General features: G+C 41.0%; 1 protein-coding gene across 7 annotated transcripts in view; it reads right to left on the reverse strand.

Moving 5' to 3' along the window:
* LIN52 (lin-52 DREAM MuvB core complex component) overlaps window positions 1-19,109 on the reverse strand; it is a 128,077-nt gene that overhangs the window by 72,153 nt on the left and 36,815 nt on the right. Inside the window, exon 6 of one of the 7 annotated variants that reach the window (XM_034993308.1) lies at window positions 9,359-9,765. The exons of the other annotated variants lie outside the window; for them this stretch is intronic. Coding sequence (XP_034849199.1) covers window positions 9,722-9,765 — 44 coding nt within the window. The 3' untranslated portion in view covers window positions 9,359-9,721. Of the gene's footprint in view, window positions 1-9,358; window positions 9,766-19,109 lie in introns of those variants that run through there. 7 annotated transcript variants of the gene reach the window in all.

The following is a 19,109-nucleotide window of genomic DNA, read 5'->3' on the forward strand; positions in this document are numbered from 1 at the left end:
TGGAACTTCTGAAGTAGAAAATTAGGTGAGAGAACACTCATTCAACTTGAGAAGAAGCCTCTAGCTGATGCCCTAGACAACATCCATTAAGGGTTGTTTTCCTCAACCTATCTAGACTAAGCAAAGAATTTAAAACATGCAGTAGGGCGCATATCACTACACAGATGTCCAGCTGGTGGTCCATGACAAGACTCACACTATCCCTCCCCAAAAGTTTTACTTCCACTATTTCCTATTTTAAAAGTCTTGGAACATTCCTGAAGAAAGGAAAATCACTGAGGTAAAAGAGTGAACCACAGAATACAAATGAGTGAGTGCAATCAGTTGGTACAATAAGTATTCACTCACAGGTCCAGGTCAAACTATCCAGTAAGAGTCTAGAATTGGCACATCAATACAATAAAATTCTATGCAGCAATTGGGAAACAATGAGGTAGGTCTATCTATATCGCTGTGGAAAGATATCTAAGATACACTGTGGGGTAAAAAAAAAAAAAGCAAGTCACAAAACAGTACATATATTATGATCTCATCTGTATGTGGTAACATACAAACTTGATTATGCATAGAAAATGTCTGGTGGCTGCCTCAGGTACAGCAAGCAAGGTTTTTACTTTTCACTTTATATCCTACTATGATATTTTAAGGAATTTTAAATCAAGAGTGTGGATTACTTGTATAAGTTTAAAATGTTCCTTTAGGGGCACCTGGGTGGCTCAGTTGATTCAGCATCTGACTCCTGGTTTCAGCTCAGATCACGATCTCAGGGTCGTGAGATCGAGCCCTGCACTCCGTGGGTAATCTACTTGAGATTCTCTCTCTCCCTCTCCTCCCCCTGGCCACCTGCACTCTCTCTCTAAAATAATAATCAAATTTTTAAAGAAATATAAACATAAAAAAATAAAACGTTCCTTTATGGGGCGCCTGGGTGGCTCAGTCGTTAGGTGTCTGCCTTCAGCTCAGGTCATTATCCCAGGGTCCTGGGATCGAGCCCCGCATCGGGCTCCCTGCTTGGCAGGAAGCCTGCTTCTCCCTCTCCCACTCCCCCTGCTTATGTTCCCACTCTCTCTGTGTCTCTGTCAAATAAATAAATAAAATCTTTAAAAAATAAAAAATAAAATAAAACGTTCCTTTAAAGCCTAGGGAGATCTCCGCAGTGGTCTTCAAGAGACTAAGGATATGTGGTAGCCCTTCTTTACTGCTGCAGTGTTGATAATTTAAATGAAAAAATCAAAGCTATATGTAGAAATCCTTTTGGAACTTCCTTTTGTCTTTACTTCCTCCAACCCCAAAGTATACAATCAACTGCCCCTCACAATCCCAGGTCCTGTCCCCGTGTTTTAATAAAACCACCATTTTGCACCAAAAAAGAAAAAAAGTCAAAGCTGTTCTTTTTATACTTAAAGCCACTACAATATTCCTAAGACTGCTTCTGTCAATGAATTTCTATGGTGGGGAGAAGAGAAAAAAATTCACACATTATTAGGTAACAGGAAAAAAAAAGAAGGCAACTTCAAATAGGGCCTTGGTAGGAAAGACAATCCACAAGTGCCAACCAGCTCCAGGGCTGTGAAGATCCCAGGAGAGCCATCACATTTCAATTACCATCACTAACATTACTTATTATTTGGCCTGCTCCAGTCTCTAAGGAAGGCAGCTTGTGATGACAATACCCAGCCTCTTCTTGTAAAACAATTCATTAGGCAAAGCAGAACAGCTGGGGCAGCCACGTGCTAGTTCTTAAAACACCACCCCACTGGGACCTCTGGCCCAGATTTCTCTTTTGGTGAAGGACAGCCACCACCCCTGTGACAGCTGTAGAGTCCTCCAGGGACACTTCAGGTTTAATCAGTACTTCCTGCACTGGAGAGAGCCATTTGATTTCTAACATAAACTAATGGCACTCCTGCTTTCAGCAGGTTACACCAGACATCAGATAAGAGGCTTTACGGCATTTTTATCTTGTTCTAATGCTCCTGAGTTAATGAGGCAGCAAAGATATTGTCATAGAGCCCCGGTGTAGCTATATTATCCAATAAACAGACTCTTTCCAAGACAGGTTTAATATGGATCGAGGAGGTAAAGAAGGCTGGCTTAATATTGATCCTATTGGAAGGATGAGAATCCAGTCACCAGAAGTAGGGCAAAATCACACCCATTCTGCAGTAGACAAAGTGCTATAAGGAAAGTAAGAAGTCATCTTTAAATATTAAGTAAAATGCTGCGGGGTTTTTTTGTTTTTGTTTTATCATTTTAAGCAGCATAAACCTAAAAGATGTATATGACATTTTGGATTGTTTTAAAAAAATGCTTCTAGGGACACCTGGGTGGCTCAGTTGGTTAAGCGACTGCCTTCGGCTCAGGTCATGATTCTGGAGTCCTAGGATCGAGTCCCACATTGGGCTCCCTGCTCGGCTGGGAGTCTGCTTCTCCCTCTGACCCTCCCCCCTTCTCATGCTCTCTCTCTCTCTCTCTCAAATAAATAAATAAAAATCTTAAAAAAAAAAATGCTTCTAAATGAATCTATTTTCATGTATTTTGCTGAAAAGTATTCTTAGGGGCTAGTTTTTGTTAAAACTAGCAATAAAATCATTATAAAATTAGCTTATTATATTAATAATATATAATTAGTTATATATTATATATTAATAAAAGATTAAAGTTTTTTACTGGCTATAAAGCAAATTTGATTATGTTAAACAATGAAGACTGCCTTTAACTTCCAAATATGTCCAGAGCCTACATCATATTGGGCTTCAGAAATAATTCAGCCATTGACTCAATAACACTGATATCCTATTATAATGAAGGCTATATGAGATACAGTGAAAATAAAAATCAGCCCTTGGATTCACTGTCATTAGTCCAGGCTAGCTGCATAAAAGAAAATTTTACTAAAATCTTTTTTTAAAAAAATCTCTTAGGATCTGCTTTGATAAATATACAGAAATCAGAGAACCAAGTGTTTTTACTTCATAACTAGAAATATCTACTCAGAACCTGCGAGTAGATATACATATTAATAAGCTGACCATAAAAAAGGGTCAATTATTAAAAGCTGACCATTTAAAAAAATTTTTTTAAAGATTTTACTTATTTATTTGAGAGAGAGAGAGAGAAAGAGCATGAGAGGGGAGAGGGTCAGAGGGAGAAGCAGGCTCCCCGCTGAGCCAGGAGCCCAATGTGGGACTCGATCCCAGGACTCTGGGATTATGACCTGAACAGAAGGCAGTCGCTTAACCAACTGAGCCACCCAGGCGCCCCAAAAAGCTGACCATTTTTGAGTGGTTTGCCCTCTAAAGATTTTTTTTAAAAGCTGAGATTTTACTTCCTTGGAAAAATAGCTCCCACCCCTTAAAAAAAGGTCTGCAAGATCTCTTAAAAGGACCCACTGGTTATGCACTTACTGACTTTTGGAATACCAAACATATCATATGGTAAAGAAAATCAATCCCTAACTTTTGTTTATAATTCACACAACATAATAAAATATAAGAATGAAGTCTAATTCACAGATTAACAACCATTCATGCACCTCTAAAATCAGTAATTCTGAGCTTTCTCAACATAACTATCACCTTACATTTCTCAAATCTTTTTTTTTTTTAAAGATTTTATTTATTCATTTGAGAGAGAGAGAAAGAGAGCACAAACAGGGGGAAAGGCAGAAGCAGACTCCCGGCTGAGCTGGGAGCCCGACACAGGATCCCAGCACCTGGAAATCCCAGCACCATCTCGATCCCAGGACCTGGAGATTATGACCTAAGCTGAAGGCAGACGCTTAACCATCTGAGCCACCCAGGCACCCCACATTCTTCTACTTCTACTGACCTATCATTGCTCTTTGCACAGGTCTCCTGTTACCTGTGGAAGAGAATATTGATTGCTTATCCCAATACCTATTATCCCCCTTCTTATTATTAACAAAACCCCTAATTTTTAGCCAGCAAAATTACAGCCCAGAATAAAAGATGACATTCTTTTGCAGCTGGGTTGGTCCAGATGACGAAGTTCTATGGCACTTCTAGGAAGCTGCTTAAAGGAAAATAAGTCAGCTGTGTGGAGAGCCCCAACCCCCTTCACCCTTCTTCCTTTCCACCTTCTCTTGGCCTATACCTCTGGCCTGACGACTAGAGCACTAGTAGTCATCTTGCACTATGAGGTACCCTTTAGGATGGAAGCCACTAAGAAAGTGGAGTGGAAAGGGGCACCTGGGTGGCTCAGTTGGTTAAGCGACTGCCTTCAGCTCGGGTCGTGATCCTGGAGTCCCGGGATCGAGTCCCACATCGGGCTCCCTGCTCAGCAGGGGGTCTGCTTCTCCCTCTGACCCTCCCCCCTCTCATGCTCTCTATCTCATTCTCTCTCTCTCAAATAAATACATAAAATCTTAAAAAAAAAAAAAGTGGAGTGGAAAGAAAGAAGTCTTAGTCCTTGATGACACTGTGATGTGTACTACCTATCTACCTCCAGCCTTCCTCTGTGTGGAAAAAAAGAGTTCTACTCTGTGTAAGCCACAATTATTTTGGATTCTTGTTACATATAGTTGAACCTCATCCTAACTAACAGACTTGATATCCACAATCTTTTAGCCTATAATACTGATAGATTTCAAAGATGCCTTAATACTTTGTACCCCACTTCCACCCTAAATTGTATTCTCCTGGTCACAGGGGCTTAACCTCTTAAAATCATTTTGATTCTTTTGTCCTTCCAGTCTGTTACAATTTTGTATCTATTTTTCCCTCCAAAGATCTCTCAACTGTCCTCTCTTTTGCATTCACACTGTCCTATCTAGCACAAGCAGCACTGCATTCTTGGACTGCAAGAGCTCCTAGCTAGTCTCTCGGACCCATCACCACACCCTTCAATTCTCCCTGGAGGTAGCTATCAGGCTTCTGAAAATGATTCCTCAGCCTGGTCCTTCAGGCCTTCCATAATTTAGCTCCTCCTCATTTTTATTTTTATTTATTTATTTTTTAAGATTTTATTTATTTATTTATTTGGCAGAGACACAGCGAGAGAGGGAACACAAGCAGGGGGAGTGGTAGAGGGAGAAGCAGGCTTCCCGCTAAGCAGAGAGCCCGAGGCGGGGCTCGATCCCAGGACCCTGGGATAATAACCTGAGCTGAAGGCAGACGCTTAACGACTGAGCCTTCAGGCACCCCCCTCCTCTTTTTTAAAACCGTGCTTTCATACTCTAACCAATCCATACTCAAAAACTGCTTCTAGTCTGAAGTGTCTTCTTTCCTCCCATATGCAAATATTAACCATCAAGTCCTACTTCAAGTTTCATCTCTTTCAAAAGGTGTTCCCCAGATTCTTTACCTCATTTTTTCCTCTTGAGGAATTTGTAGAACCCATGGTCAGAGAGGGAAGCATGGTGTGAGATGAACATGGTGTGAGAAAGGCCAGATCGTGCAGGCAATAAGGCCAAGTTAAAGATTTCTTATTTTTTCCTAAGAGCAATGAGAAGCCATTGATGGATTTTAAGAAAGGAATGAAGACACATGTCAAATGTGTTTCAAAAATATTACACTGACTGCAGAGTAGAGCAGTTATTGGAGAGAGATCAATTCTACAGCTAATTTGGTTAGAAGGGGAGAATACCAGAAACAGATTAAAGAAGCCTGATAAAGCAGGCTTGTTGTAGAGGGAGAATTTGAAACTCAATATTCTAATGGAAAATGATAGTCATTTGAGTAAATATATGTTCACCATAGGAAAAAACTGGTAAATATTTATTAAAAGAGCTGGTGTGCAGAATTTAGTACTAAATGTTCTCCTATCAAGAATGTACTGACATGGTTAAGCATCTGCCTTTGGCTCAGGTCATGATCCTGGGGTCGATCCCCGCACTGGGCTCCCCTCTCAGCAGGGAGTCTGCTTCTTCCTCTCCCTCTTACCTCATAAATAAAAAATCATAAAAAAAAAAATGTATGGACATTTGCAATGCTTGAATCTTGACCGGATCTGGTTTAAAAAAAAAAAAGAAGCAGGTTGCCTCAATCAGGTAAGTGACCTACTCTTGATTTCAGCTCAGGTCATGATCTCAGGGGTCATGGGATAAAACCCCACATCAGGCTCCGCACTGAATTTAGAGTCTGCTTGCCCCTCTCCTTTTGCTCCTCCCCTGCTCACTCATTCTCTCTCTCTCTCAAATAAATACATACATACATACATACATACATACATAAAATCTTTTTAAAAAAAGCTACACAAGATTTTTAGGGACAATTGAGGAATTTTGAATGTGAAAGGATACTAGATATATTGCAATTATTGTTACTGTTTCTTGGACAAAATAGTTATAGTATTATTGGGGCACCTGGGTGGCTCAGTTGGTTAAGTGTCTGCCTTCAGCTCTGGTCATGATCTTGGGGTCCTGGGATTGAGCCCCATGTCAGGCTCCCCACTCAGCAGGGAGTCTGCTTCTTCCTCTTCCCTCTGCCTCTCTCCCCCCATCCCTTGCTCCTGTGCTCTCTCTCCCCCAAATCAATAAATAAATAATCTTTTAAAAAAATAGTTATAGTATTGGGCGCCCAGGTGGCTCAGTTGGTTAAGCGTCTGCCTTTGGCTCAGGTCATGATCCCAGGGTCCCGGGATCGAGTCCCGCGTCAGGCTGCCCACTGAGCAGGGAGTCTGTTTCTCCCTCTGCCGCTGCCTGCCGCTCTGCCTACTTGTGCTCTCTATCTCTCTGTCAAATAAATAAATAAAATCTTTAAAAAAAAATAGTTATAGTATTATTATACAGGAAACTGTCCTAATTCTTAGGAGATGTGTTCTTAAGTATTTAGGGGTAAAGTGCCTGATGCATGAAACTTCCAAATAGTTCAAGGAGAAATAAATAAATATTTAAAAATACATACACACTATTTGCACATGTATATAAATACATATACACATATACATATGTGTGGTGGTGGGAGGCTCACTGGGTATTTAAAATGTGTTTTCATAAAAAGAATTATAGGAGGAAAAAAAGATTTAATGGCATTACTTCAGTTAGTGAAGAGAAGCTTCTCTCTTTACCTATTTGTGGCATTAATATTCTTTACTTGAAAATCTGAAACTATTTTCAATCTATACTGAGCCAAGGAAGTCTGGGATCTTAAAAAGTAAAACACCACTTGAGGATTTTCACCCAAGAATGATCCTTTCTACAAGCAGTTAACAGATCAATACTTCAGCCCTCCCTTTAGTTTCAAGCCTGGCTACTCTCGGATTCCATTCTCAGCCTGATTGAGGAGAGTGAGGAAGAACTGCCTGTTGTTTTTTAATCTGGAGACATGTTCTGGAATCATTCTCCAGTGCCTACGTTTATTAACCCTTTAATACAAAGTTATCAATTCCTGCTGTGGAGCCATTCCAGCAAATAGCAGGTACACAAATTTACATTCAAATAATGTTTTATTGTGTTGCTCTTTTCTTTGTTAATGCTATTATCCTCCAACACTGAGACTGTTAGCTAATTATACCCTTGTTTTTGCTGAATTTGACAGCTTACGGCAGCAGAAACAGAAGCGGACAACCATAAACTATTTTCCCTCCAACCAGAAGAAAAGTGCTTCCCTTGCAAAGCTAGAATGCTATACTCTCCGCACCTCCAAAACTATTTTCTGGGAGGGGATAATCATAGTAATAACAAGCCTTTCAACCTGAGCAATCAGAAGGCTTATTTCTATACTCAGACCAAGACATCTCATTCTTTTGACTGAGGAGGCATATAGATGAAACGTCTTAACCTAGTCCAGACTTGTGCAAACCAGACTGTATAAAATGGATAAAAGACAAAAGAAAAAAACGAAGGTCTATATCAAATGGATGCTGAGCACTTCCAATATGACATTCATTAAAGAAAACTTTTTAAGTTCATAAAACCACAGATAATTTCACATTTCATTTTAGCCACATTTTCCCCTAGCCATACTTTTCACCGCAGCTTCTGGAAAGAAGCCAACAATTTTGTATCATATCATCTCCTTTAATCTTCCCTCTCCCATCTACTGGTAGAAAGATGGCAAAAAGAATGCAAGCAGAAGAAGGAAGAGAAGTTAAAGGTACGGAAAAATCAACTAGATAACTCTCCATATTACTTAGGTGTGTGGGCTGACTGAGGGTTGAGATTCATGCTGCATCTTAGCCTCGCTTTGTTAAACTGTACTGCCACCTACTATTCTTTTATTTTTTTATTTTTTAAAGATTTTATTTATTTATTTGACAGAGAGATAGAAGAGCACAAGCAGAGGGAGTGGCAGAGGGAGAGGGAGAAGCAGGCTCTGTACTGAGCAGGGAACCCGATGCGGGACTCGATCCCAGGACCCTGAGATCATGACCTGAGCCGAAGGCAGACACTTAACCATCTGAGCCACCCAGGCGCCCCACCTACTATTCTTTTAAACTGCCCTGCATAAGGTTCATGGTATGCAAGGACAGTTCTGATTCTTGAGGGATGTGCTCCAATACCATATGTACTAGAAGAAAAATATGTGTGTTCGCTTCTCCATCTATTTTTAAAGGCCTTCTCTTTGGTTTCTTTCACAATTGCTCTAAGAAAATACCAGAGAGGGGTGCCTGGGTGGCTCAGTCGGTTAAGCGGCTGCCTTCGGCTCAGGTCATGATCCCAGCGTCCTGGGATCGAGCCCCGCATCGGGCCTCCTGCTCAGCGGGGAGCCTGCTTCTCTCTCTCCCTCTGCCTCTGCTTGTGTTCCTGCTCTTGCTATCTCTCTGTCGAATAAATAAATAAAATCTTTAAAAAAAAAAAAATACCAGAGAAATCCTGAAGGGCCTTTAAAGATGGAATATTAAGAATTTCTCTATGATTTAAGACTTCCTTTCTCATGGCAAATGGTTGAGGGCACCCCACTTCAAGCAATCAGCAAAGAGCCACTAATAGCTGAGAATTAAGACATGGCTGATGGAATTATCAAAACTCTCTCTGGCCCCACTTGAGGAATGAGTGTTCTGAAAGAGAAATCCTGTGTGTGTGTTTTTTTAAAGATTTTATTTATTTATTTGATAGAGAAAGACACAGCGAGAGAAGGAACACAAGCAGGGGGAGTGGGAGAGGGAGAAGCAGGCTTCCCACTGAGCAGGGAGCCCAATGTGGGGCTCGATCCCAGGACCCTGGAACCATGACCTGAGCCGAAGCCAGATGCTTAACGACTGAGCCACCCAGGCGCCCTGAGAAATCCTGTGTTTTAATTCTAAGTAAAGGAAAATAGAAAGATGAAAGCTTAGTTTTTTTTTTTTTTAAGACTATTTATTTATTTGAGAGAGAGAGAATGAGATAGAGAGCATGAGAGGGGGGAGGGTCAGAGAGAGAGGCAGACTCCCCGCTGAGCAGGGAGCCAGACGTGGGACTCGATCCCGAGACTCCAGGATCATGACCCGAGCCGAAGGCAGTCGCTCAACCAACTGAGCCACCCAGGCGCCCCGAAAGATGAAAGCTTAATTATCAACAGTGACAGAAAATGGGAAGTCATCTTAAAGGCGATACATAACAAGAAGTTAAAAGAGATTCTTTTCTTCACATCTACTATCTCAATCAAGTTGCATTTCACTTAGGAAGCGAACGTTGTCCATGTTCTATTTCCCATACAGTTATCCAACACAATGTCGTCTGACTTTAAACAAACAAGAGAGGCCAAGGTCCAGTATCAATTCCTATCCCACCATTCCTACCTCATCTCCCAGCAAGTTAATGCAAATCAAAGCAAGCACTTCAGTGCGGCTGGTAGTGAAGCCTGTTCCTTTCCCAAGAGAGGCCTGTAAAACAGGACAGTCACTGACAGCAGTACAATTACTGACACAGATACAGACTTTATGGACATGTTTATCTCTGCTGTAAATCCATACTCTCTCTCCACTCCGATTCACGAGTCATAAAGAAATTGCAGATAATGAAAAAGTTGGGGAAATTTACAGCATGTCGGAAACCTCAGACAGCCAGAAGAAATTAAAGAGCTGACTAGGGATAAATCACATAGGTACAATTAAAATTTCCCGCATACCTCCTTCATTTCCAAACTGAGGCACAATCCAATGGAGCTGATGAAAAGTTGAGGTCATGACTCCTCAGGCTGTAATCATTTCTTAACTAACTGCAGGTTAAAAATTAGCCAATTCACAGGTCGTGTGTAAATGCTGATTTCTTGCTGCTACCTTGATTTCCTTCACTCTCTACTAGAAGAACCCACAGAGGAGGGTTCTTCTTCCCCAATAAATAACCATTCTGAAGGTTTCATTTGATCTCTTTTCAACGTTCCAAAGGAGATTTTAAAGACTGTTATGTTTGATACTAGAATAAGAATTACTTCTGGTGATACTTGTTTTTCAGGAGTGGACTGAGCTAATGGTCCCTACTCTTTTTTTTTTTTTTTTAAGATTTTATTTATTTATTTGAGAGAGAGAGCATGAGATAGAGAGAGCATGAGAGGGGGGGAGGGTCAGAGGGAGAAGCAGACTCCCCGCCGAGCAGGGAGCCCGATGTGGGACTCGATCCTGGGACTCCAGGATCATGACCTGAGCCGAAGGCAGTCGCCCAACCGACTGAGCCACCCAGACGCCCCTAATGGTCCCTACTCTTAAGTAACCATCTCGGCATTAGCAGAAATGTGGTATGGCTAAACCTACCACTGCCTGAAACCATTCAACTTTGATTTTTTACATTCTTCCAGTCACAAAGGCTGCAGGAGGGGAGGAAAAAACAAAAAAGGCAAAATGAAACAAAACCCCCAGAATCTATAAGTGCTAATTAATGTGTAACCCTTGTGCCAATAAAATAAATTAGAAAAATACCAAAGAAATAATGTCTATTTCTTAAATAATGAGACTTAACAGAGCCCCATGATTAAAGGCTAGAATAATGTGAGTTAATTGTTGGCCCCCCTATTCTATAAGCCTATAAAATCGTCTGTAAAGGGAAAAAAAAGGAAGATTCTATCACATGCTACACTCTTTCATTTTCCCCAACTTAGATGAAACTAGCAGGTTTAAGAAACATCAACCTAAACATTTATAAGATCTCTCTGGAAAGCAGAAATGCAGAACACATATTTTTACCAACTAACATCTACATAACTGAAGCAAACCAACAGTGTCAGCAAAGTTATACACAAGTCAATACTAATCTCTGTACATCTCTGTAGGATGAAGCTTCAACCAAATTAGCTCAAATATGATTTTGAAATTCTGAGACCTGTTAAGAAATGAAAGTTAGCAGGGTTTGTTTTTTGTTTTTTTGAGATATGGAGGATGTAACTGACATGGTTTCGATTTTGTTCCTATTGACCCCTTGATGATTTCAGGTCCATTTTACACTTCAGAGAATCCACATGTCATTTTCATTTTATATGTTAAGATTTTACTCCCTATGGAATAAACATGGTTCTAAGGAAATACTGAGAGTTTCAATCCAGACATCTCTACCATAATAAACTTAGGTTATATCTAACTCATGGATTTCAAATCTATTCACCCATAAGCCATAAGACATGGTCTCTGGTCTGTTTTTGCTTATTTTTTTAAAGATTTATTTATTTGAGAGAGAGAGAGAACACGCAGAGAGAAGCACAAGGTGAGGGAGACAGAAACTTTAGCCAACTCCTTGCTGAACTCAGAGCCAAGGTGGAGCTTGATCTCAAGAACCTGAGATCATGACCGGAGCCGAAACAAAGAGTCGGATCCTTAACAGACTGAGCCACCCAGGGGCCCCTGATCTGTTTCTGCTTTTTTTTTTTTCTTTGTTGTTTTTTTTGTTGTTGTTGTTGTTTTTTAAAGATTTTATTTATTTATTTGAGAGAGAGAGAATGAGAGACAGAGAGCATGAGAGGGAGGAGGGTCAGAGGGAAAAGCAGACTCCCTGCCAAGCAGGGAGCCCGATGCGGGACTCGATCCCGGGACTCCAGGATCATGACCTGAGCCGAAGGCAGTCGCTTAACCAACTGAGCCACCCAGGCGCCCCTGTTTCTGCTTATAATGAAAAGCTCCTTAAGCTTGGTGTCCAGTATCTTTTTTTTTTTTTAATTTTATAATTGTCCTCAGATTTTATTTTTATTTTTTTATTATGTTATGTTAGTCACCATACAGTACATCATTAATTTTTGATGTAGTGTTCCATGATTCATTGTTTGCATGTAATACCCAGTGCTCCATGCAATACATGCCCTCCTTAATACCCATCACCGGGCTAACCCATCCCCCCACCCCCTCCCCTCTAGAACCCTCAGTTTGTTTCTCGGAGTCCATAGTCTCTCATGGTTCGTCTCCTCCTCCAATTTCCCCCCCTTCATTTTTTTTTTTTTTAAAGATTTTATTTATTTACTTGACAGAGAGAGAGACAGCAAGAGCAGGAGCACAAGCAGGGGGAGTGGGAGAGGGAGAAGCAGGCTTCCCGCCGAGCAGGGAGCCCAATGTGGGGCTCAATCCCAGGACCCTGGGGTCACCATCTGAGCCAAAGGCAGACGCTTAACGACTGAGCCACCCAGGCGCCCCTCCCCCCCTTCATTTTTCCCTTCCTTCTAATGTCCTCCATGCTATTCCTTATATTCCACAAATAAGTGAAACCATAATGATAATTGATTTTCTTTGTTTGACTTATTTCACTTAGCATAATCTCCTCAGTCCCATCCATGCTGATGTAGAAGTTGGGTATTCATCCTTTCTGATGGCTGAGTAATATTCCACTGTATATATGGACCACATCTTCTTTATCCATTCATCTGTTGAAGGGCATCTCGGCTCTTTCCAAAGTTTGCTATTGTGGACATTGCTGCTATGAACATTGGGGTGCATATGGACCTTCTTTTCACTACATCTGTGTCTTTGGGGTAAATAGCCAGTAGTGCAATTGCTGGATCATAGGGTAGCTCTATTTTTAATTTTTTTAGGATCCTCCACACTGTTTTCCAAAGTGGCTGTACCAACTTGCATTCCCACCAACAATGCAAGAGGGTTCCCCTTTCTCCACATCCTCACCAACACTTGTTGTTTCCTGTCTTGTTAATTTTTGCCATTCTAACTGGCGGGAGGTGGTATCTCAGTGTGGTTTTGATTTGAATTTCCCTGATGGCTAATGATGAACATTTTTCCATATGTCTGTTAGCCATTTGTATGTCTTCTTTTGACAAGTGTCTTTTCATGTCTTCTGCCCATTTTTTCACTTGATTATTTGTTTTTTGGGTGTTGAGAAGTTCTTTATAGATCTCAGATATCAAGCCCTTTGTTGTAGTGTCATTTGCAAAAATCTTCTCCCATTCCATAGGTTTCCTCTTTGTTTTGTTGACTGTTTCCTTTGCTGTGCGGAAGCTTTTTATCTTGATGAAGTCCCGAAAGTTCATTTTCACTTTTGTTTCCCTAGCCTTTGGAGATGTGTCTTGAAAGAAGTTGCTGTGGCCGATGTCGAAGAGGTTACTGCCGGGGCGCCTGGGTGGCTCAGCCATTAAGCGTCTGCCTTCGGCTCAGGTCATGATCCCAGGGTCCTGGGATCGAGCCCCACATCGGGCTCCCTGCTCTGCGGGAAGCCTGCTTCTCCCTCTCCCACTCCCCCTGCTTGTGTTTCCTCTCTTGCTGTGTCTCTCTCTGTCAAATAAATAAAATCTTAAAAAAAAAAAAAATGGTTACTGTGTATGTTCTCCTAGGATTTTGATGGATTCCTGTCTCACACTGAGGTCTTTCATCCATTTTGAGTTTATCTTTGTGTGTGGTGTAAGAGAATGGTCAAGTTTCATTCTTCTCTATATAGCTGTCCAATTTTCCCAGCACCATTTATTGAAGAGACTGTCTTTTTTCCATTGCATATTTTTTCCTGCTTTGTCGAAGATTATTTGACCATGGAGTTGGGGGTCCAAATCTGGGCTCTCTATTTTGTTCCATTGGTCTATGTGTCTGTTTTTGTTTTTTTTTTTAAGATTTTATTTATTTTTTTGACAGAGAGAGACATAGCGAGAGCAGGAACACAAGCAGGGGGAGTGGGAGAGGGAGAAGCAGGCCTCCCGCAGAGCAGGGAGCCCGACGCGGGACTCGATCCCAGGATCCTGAGATCACGACCTGAGCCGAAGGCAGACGCTTAACGACTGAGCCACCCAGGCGCCCCTATGTGTCTTTATGTCTCTTCGCAGATGACATGATACTTTATGTGGAAAACCCAAAAGACTCCACCCCCAAACTACTAGAACTCATACAGCAATTCAGTAATGGACAGGATACAAAAACAAAGCACAGAAATCAGTTGCTTTCTTATACACTAACAATGTAACTGTAGAAAGAGAAATTAGAAAATCGATTCCATTTACAATAGCACCAAAAATCATAAGATACCTTGGAATAAACCTAACCAAAGTGGTAAAGGATCTATACTCTAGGAACTACAGAACACTCATGAAAGAAATTGAAGAAGACAGAAAAAGATGGAAAAACATTCCATGCTCATGGATTAGAAGAATAAACATTGTTAAAATGCCTATGCTGCCCAGAGCAATCTATACTTTCAATGCCAACCCAATCAAAATACCAATGGCATTTTTCAAAGTGCTGGAACAAACAATCCTAAAATTTGTATGGAATCAGAAAAGGCCCCGAATCGCCAAGGAAATGTTGAAAAAGAAAAACAAAGCTGGGGGCATCACATTGCCTGATTTTAAGCTATATTACAAAGCTGTGAATACCAAGACAGCATGGTACTGGCACAAAAATAGACACATAGTCTAATCCAGCATCTAACAAGAACCGTTAAACAGAGGCAGTTTTTTTGTTTTGTTTTTTAAAGATTTATTCATTTATTTGAGAGAGAGAGAGAGCACAACCAGGGGGAGAGGCAGAGGGAGAGGGAGAAGCAGACTCCCTGCTGAACTGGGAGCCTGACGTGGGGCTCAATCCCAGGACCTGGAGATCATGACCTGAGTCAAAGGCAGATGCTTAATCATCTGAGCCACCCGGCGCCCCGAGAGGCAGTTTTATTTACAAGTTCTCAAGAGGCAAATCATGTTATCAAATGAATATTTAAGTGAAGTCAAGAAACATGTCTACTGTTACTACTCTATGAGGCAATGATACCCCTGGATTAAGCATCAGAAGACTTAAATTCCAGTCCAGGTTTGCAAGTAACTAGGTGTGTGCTGGGCAAATCAATGAAGCTCTCTGAACAGATGAACCTCTGTCACCTTATTTGTTCAAATGGAAGTACAACTGACCCTTGGACAACAGAAGTTTGAACTGCATGGGTCCACTTACTCATGGATATTTTTTGGCAAATACGGTACAGTACTGTAAATGTATTTTTGCTTCCTTATGATTTCCTTAATAACATTTTCTTTTCTCTGCTTACTTTATTGTAAGACTATAGTATTTAATATATGTAACATATAAAACATGTGCTAATCAACTGTTTATATTATTGGTAAGGTTTCAGGTCAAAAATTGGCCATTAGTAATTAAGTTTTGGGGGAGTCAAAAGTTCTATGAGGATTTTGCGCCTGCACGGGGGGGGGGTGGGTTGGTGCCCCAACCTCTGCATTATTAAAGGGTCAACTATAGTAAAATAATAGTGAGAATTAAATGAGAAAACACACATAAGAAACACAGCAGGCTCAAAAATGTTACTTGCCTTTCCCTCTTCATGAGACATGATTCAGATGCCTGGTTCTGTCATTAATGAACTGTGTAGCTGTCCTTAGTCAAGTCACCTAATATCTTTAGGCCTCTGTTTGTGCATCTGTAACATTAGAGGGTTGGGATTCAATGATGTCTAAGATCCCCCTCCAGCTCCAGCATGCCATGATCACCGATTCTGTCCCTAAGTTGCTGGCTGACCATGGGAAAGTCATTTCATTTCTTTAGACCTGTTTCCTCACCTTTAAAAATGGGAAGCTGACCCAACAGAAAAGTAGACAAGGATTATAAGAGGAAATTCATGAAAGAGGAAAACATGTGGCCAATAAACACAACTTTATTAGCGATCAAAGAAACACATGTAAAAAATATTGAAACATAGTTTTTCTATAAAATGGGCAAGTATTAAAAAGTTTAACAATATCCAGGGTTGGCTAAGTTGGAGGAATACAGTGCTTTCATTGACCGTTCTCAGAAATATGATTTGGATAAGTGAAGTTACTTTGTCAATATGTGTAAAAACATTAAATGTGCCATTCACTTTGATCTCGCAAAGGATGCTCACTGCAGCATGATTTACTTTAGTGAAAACACTGGAAACAACCTGAATGTCCACTAAGAGAGAATTAACAAAATATACAATAAATAATCATATAATGGTATTCTGCAGTCATAAAACTAATGATTTGATTATGTTTTCATGGACACTGAAAGATGTCCACAACGAACTAAGTTGAAAAAGCAGGTTACAGAACAAGAATAGCATGATGCCATGCATGTAAAATTTATATTTATATGCATACGTGTGTGTATGTGTGTACGTACACGTGTATAATACCTCTTAGAGATGTTGGAAGAACGTTCACTAAAATGTTAAAAGTGACTACCATTTTGGGATGCTGTGATTTTGTTGGATTTTTGCTTTCTTTATATTTTCTATAATGAATATGTATTGTTTTATAATGGCAAAAAAATAAAGCTCATATTTAACTTTTAAAAATACACACTACTGGGGCACCTGAGTGGTCAGATGGTTGGGCGTCTGCCTTCGGCTCAGGTCATGATCCCAGGGTCTTGGGATTGAGCCCCACGTCCAGCTCCCTGCTTAGCGGGGAATCTGCATCTCCCTCTCCCTCTGCCTCTCCCCATGCTCATGTTCTCTATCTGTCTCAAATGAATAAATAAAAATCTTTCAAAAAAAAAATACACACTACAGGGGTGCCTGGGTGGCTCAGTCAGTTAAGCGTCTGCCTTCGCCTCAGGTCGTGATTCTGGGGTCCCAGGGAGTCTGCTTATCTCTCTCTCTCTGCTTCTCCCTCCTGTGCTCTCTAATAAATAAATAAAATCTTAAAAAAAAAAAATACACACTACAAAAAAAACCTCTGTGGCTTTAACAATTATTTTCAGTTAGATAAGCAATATCTCTTGTTCTTACAGTCCCTGGCGTCTAACCATGTATATAGCTACATCATTAGCACTATAATGTACTTGCTTTACTTAGACCTTTGCAAAGCACTTTACACATACCATTTCTCATCTCTCTACAATGCTATATGACCTTTTTTTTTTTTTTTAAGATTTTCTTTATTTGACAGAACGAGAGAGCACAAGCAGGGGAACAGTAGATAGAGGGGGAGAAGCAGGCTCCCCGCCAAGCAGGGAGCCCGATGCGGGGCTCGATCCCAGGACCCTGGGATCATGACCTGAGCCGAAGGCAGACGCTTAACCATCTGAGCCACCCAGGTACCCCTATATGACCGTTTTTATTTTAAAACCAAGCAGGGCTTTTACATTTTAGAACTCGTTTTCCCCACGCTAGATGTTATTTTGAAAAGCATAAGAAACTGCAAACTAAGATCTTTTAGACCAGAAAACTGTCTACTTTTTAAATAAGTCACTGTGTAAATACAAACAAATCTTATTCTTGGTTATCCTCCAAATCTCAATTAGAAACACTCATGCATTTAGGAATTCCACGCTGACGCTAGGAATACACTTAAGATTGCCAGAACTGAGGAAAAGCACAAGTGTGGTACTTAAAGCACACTGGATGATGGGGGACAGGATCTGGGCTGATTATTTGTTGTAGGATGGCCTAGATAGGCAAAGAAGAAACCAGTGTAAGAATAAACAACATTTTTTGTTTTTTCTTTTAAGGGGGAGGGGCAGGGGAGGAGAAAGAATCTTAAGCAGGTTCCACGTCCAGCACAGAGCCCAACATGGGGCATGATCACACAACCCTGACATCATGACCTGAGCAGAAATCAAGAGTTGGACACTTAACTGACTAAGCCACCCAGGCACCCCAAGAATAAACAACTTAATTCCTAAATCATGTTGAAATTGAAAATTTTGGTTGCCATTCTACATTAAAAGCATATTTAATTACTTCTTCATTTTCTGGTATATTTATTCAATTTAAATTGGAGAGGCACAGAAAAGGAAACACTCTGATGCAACATACAGGCACTCTCTCATCTTTCCACCAGTGCACAGACCTGCATCATCATCTGTTTTCCCCATCCTCTGGTTATGAGACAGTAGCTCTCTCTTCCAACGTAAGGCCAGCACACCTGTGCTCTAAACCCTGGCCCCTCCTTCTCAGGAAGCTTACTTATACTTCACCCCTTTTCACCTGTGTCTCCCATCTCTGCCACCGGAATTTAAACATACATAAGTCTATTGTCTAATAGCAAACAACATACTTCGACTCCACTTCTCCCTCTAGCAACCACCCTCTCTCCCTCTTAACAGCTGAACTCTGTAAGCATTATCTACATTTCCTATCTTCCACTCATTCCTCACTGCATTTCAAACTGCCTCTACCACCTGACAAAACTCTCACTCATCCACACATTCAACTGCCTACAATGTCTCCAATTAACATCCAAAGCCAAACTCCATGTCAACAACCAAACTCTTCATCTTTCCTTACGAATCTGTTCCTCCTCCATTGTTTTTTTTTTTAAAGTTTGGTGAGGTATAATTCATATATGAACTGCACATACTTGAAATGTTCAGTGTGGGAAGTTTTGACGAATGTATTCACCACTACTGAGGCAAAACACTTCTGAGTCCTGTGAATCATGAGATTTTTGCAGGCTGGCTGGTGGGACCAAGCACTAGTACCGGCCTAAGGTGTCAGCCGCTGTTTCCCCCAATCCCTCCAGGTGGTACTCTCTTCGGCTTCAAGTAGTTTCCTCACATGAATGCACTGATAGATACTCAGCTGGAGCCTCTAAGAGGACCGTCTGCAGATCTCCAGGATTCTCTCTCTGTATAGCCTTCTCCTTTCTGGAACTCTGTCCTGTGAACGCCAGCTGCCTTGGTCTCTCCAGACTCTTAGCTCTGTTTCTTCAACTCAGGGAGTTTGCCAGTCTCTGCCTGGGATCCCCCTCCCTGTACCACAGCTTGAATACTGTCAAAGCAATAAGCTGGGATAATCACAGGGCTCATCTCATTTACTACCTATCTCTCAGAGACCACTGTCTTTTGTTGCCTGC

This window comes from Mirounga leonina, unplaced genomic scaffold (assembly GCF_011800145.1).
Source record: "Mirounga leonina isolate KUSES-001 unplaced genomic scaffold, KU_Mleo_1.0 Mir_82, whole genome shotgun sequence".
Taxonomy (NCBI): Eukaryota; Metazoa; Chordata; class Mammalia; order Carnivora; family Phocidae; genus Mirounga; species Mirounga leonina.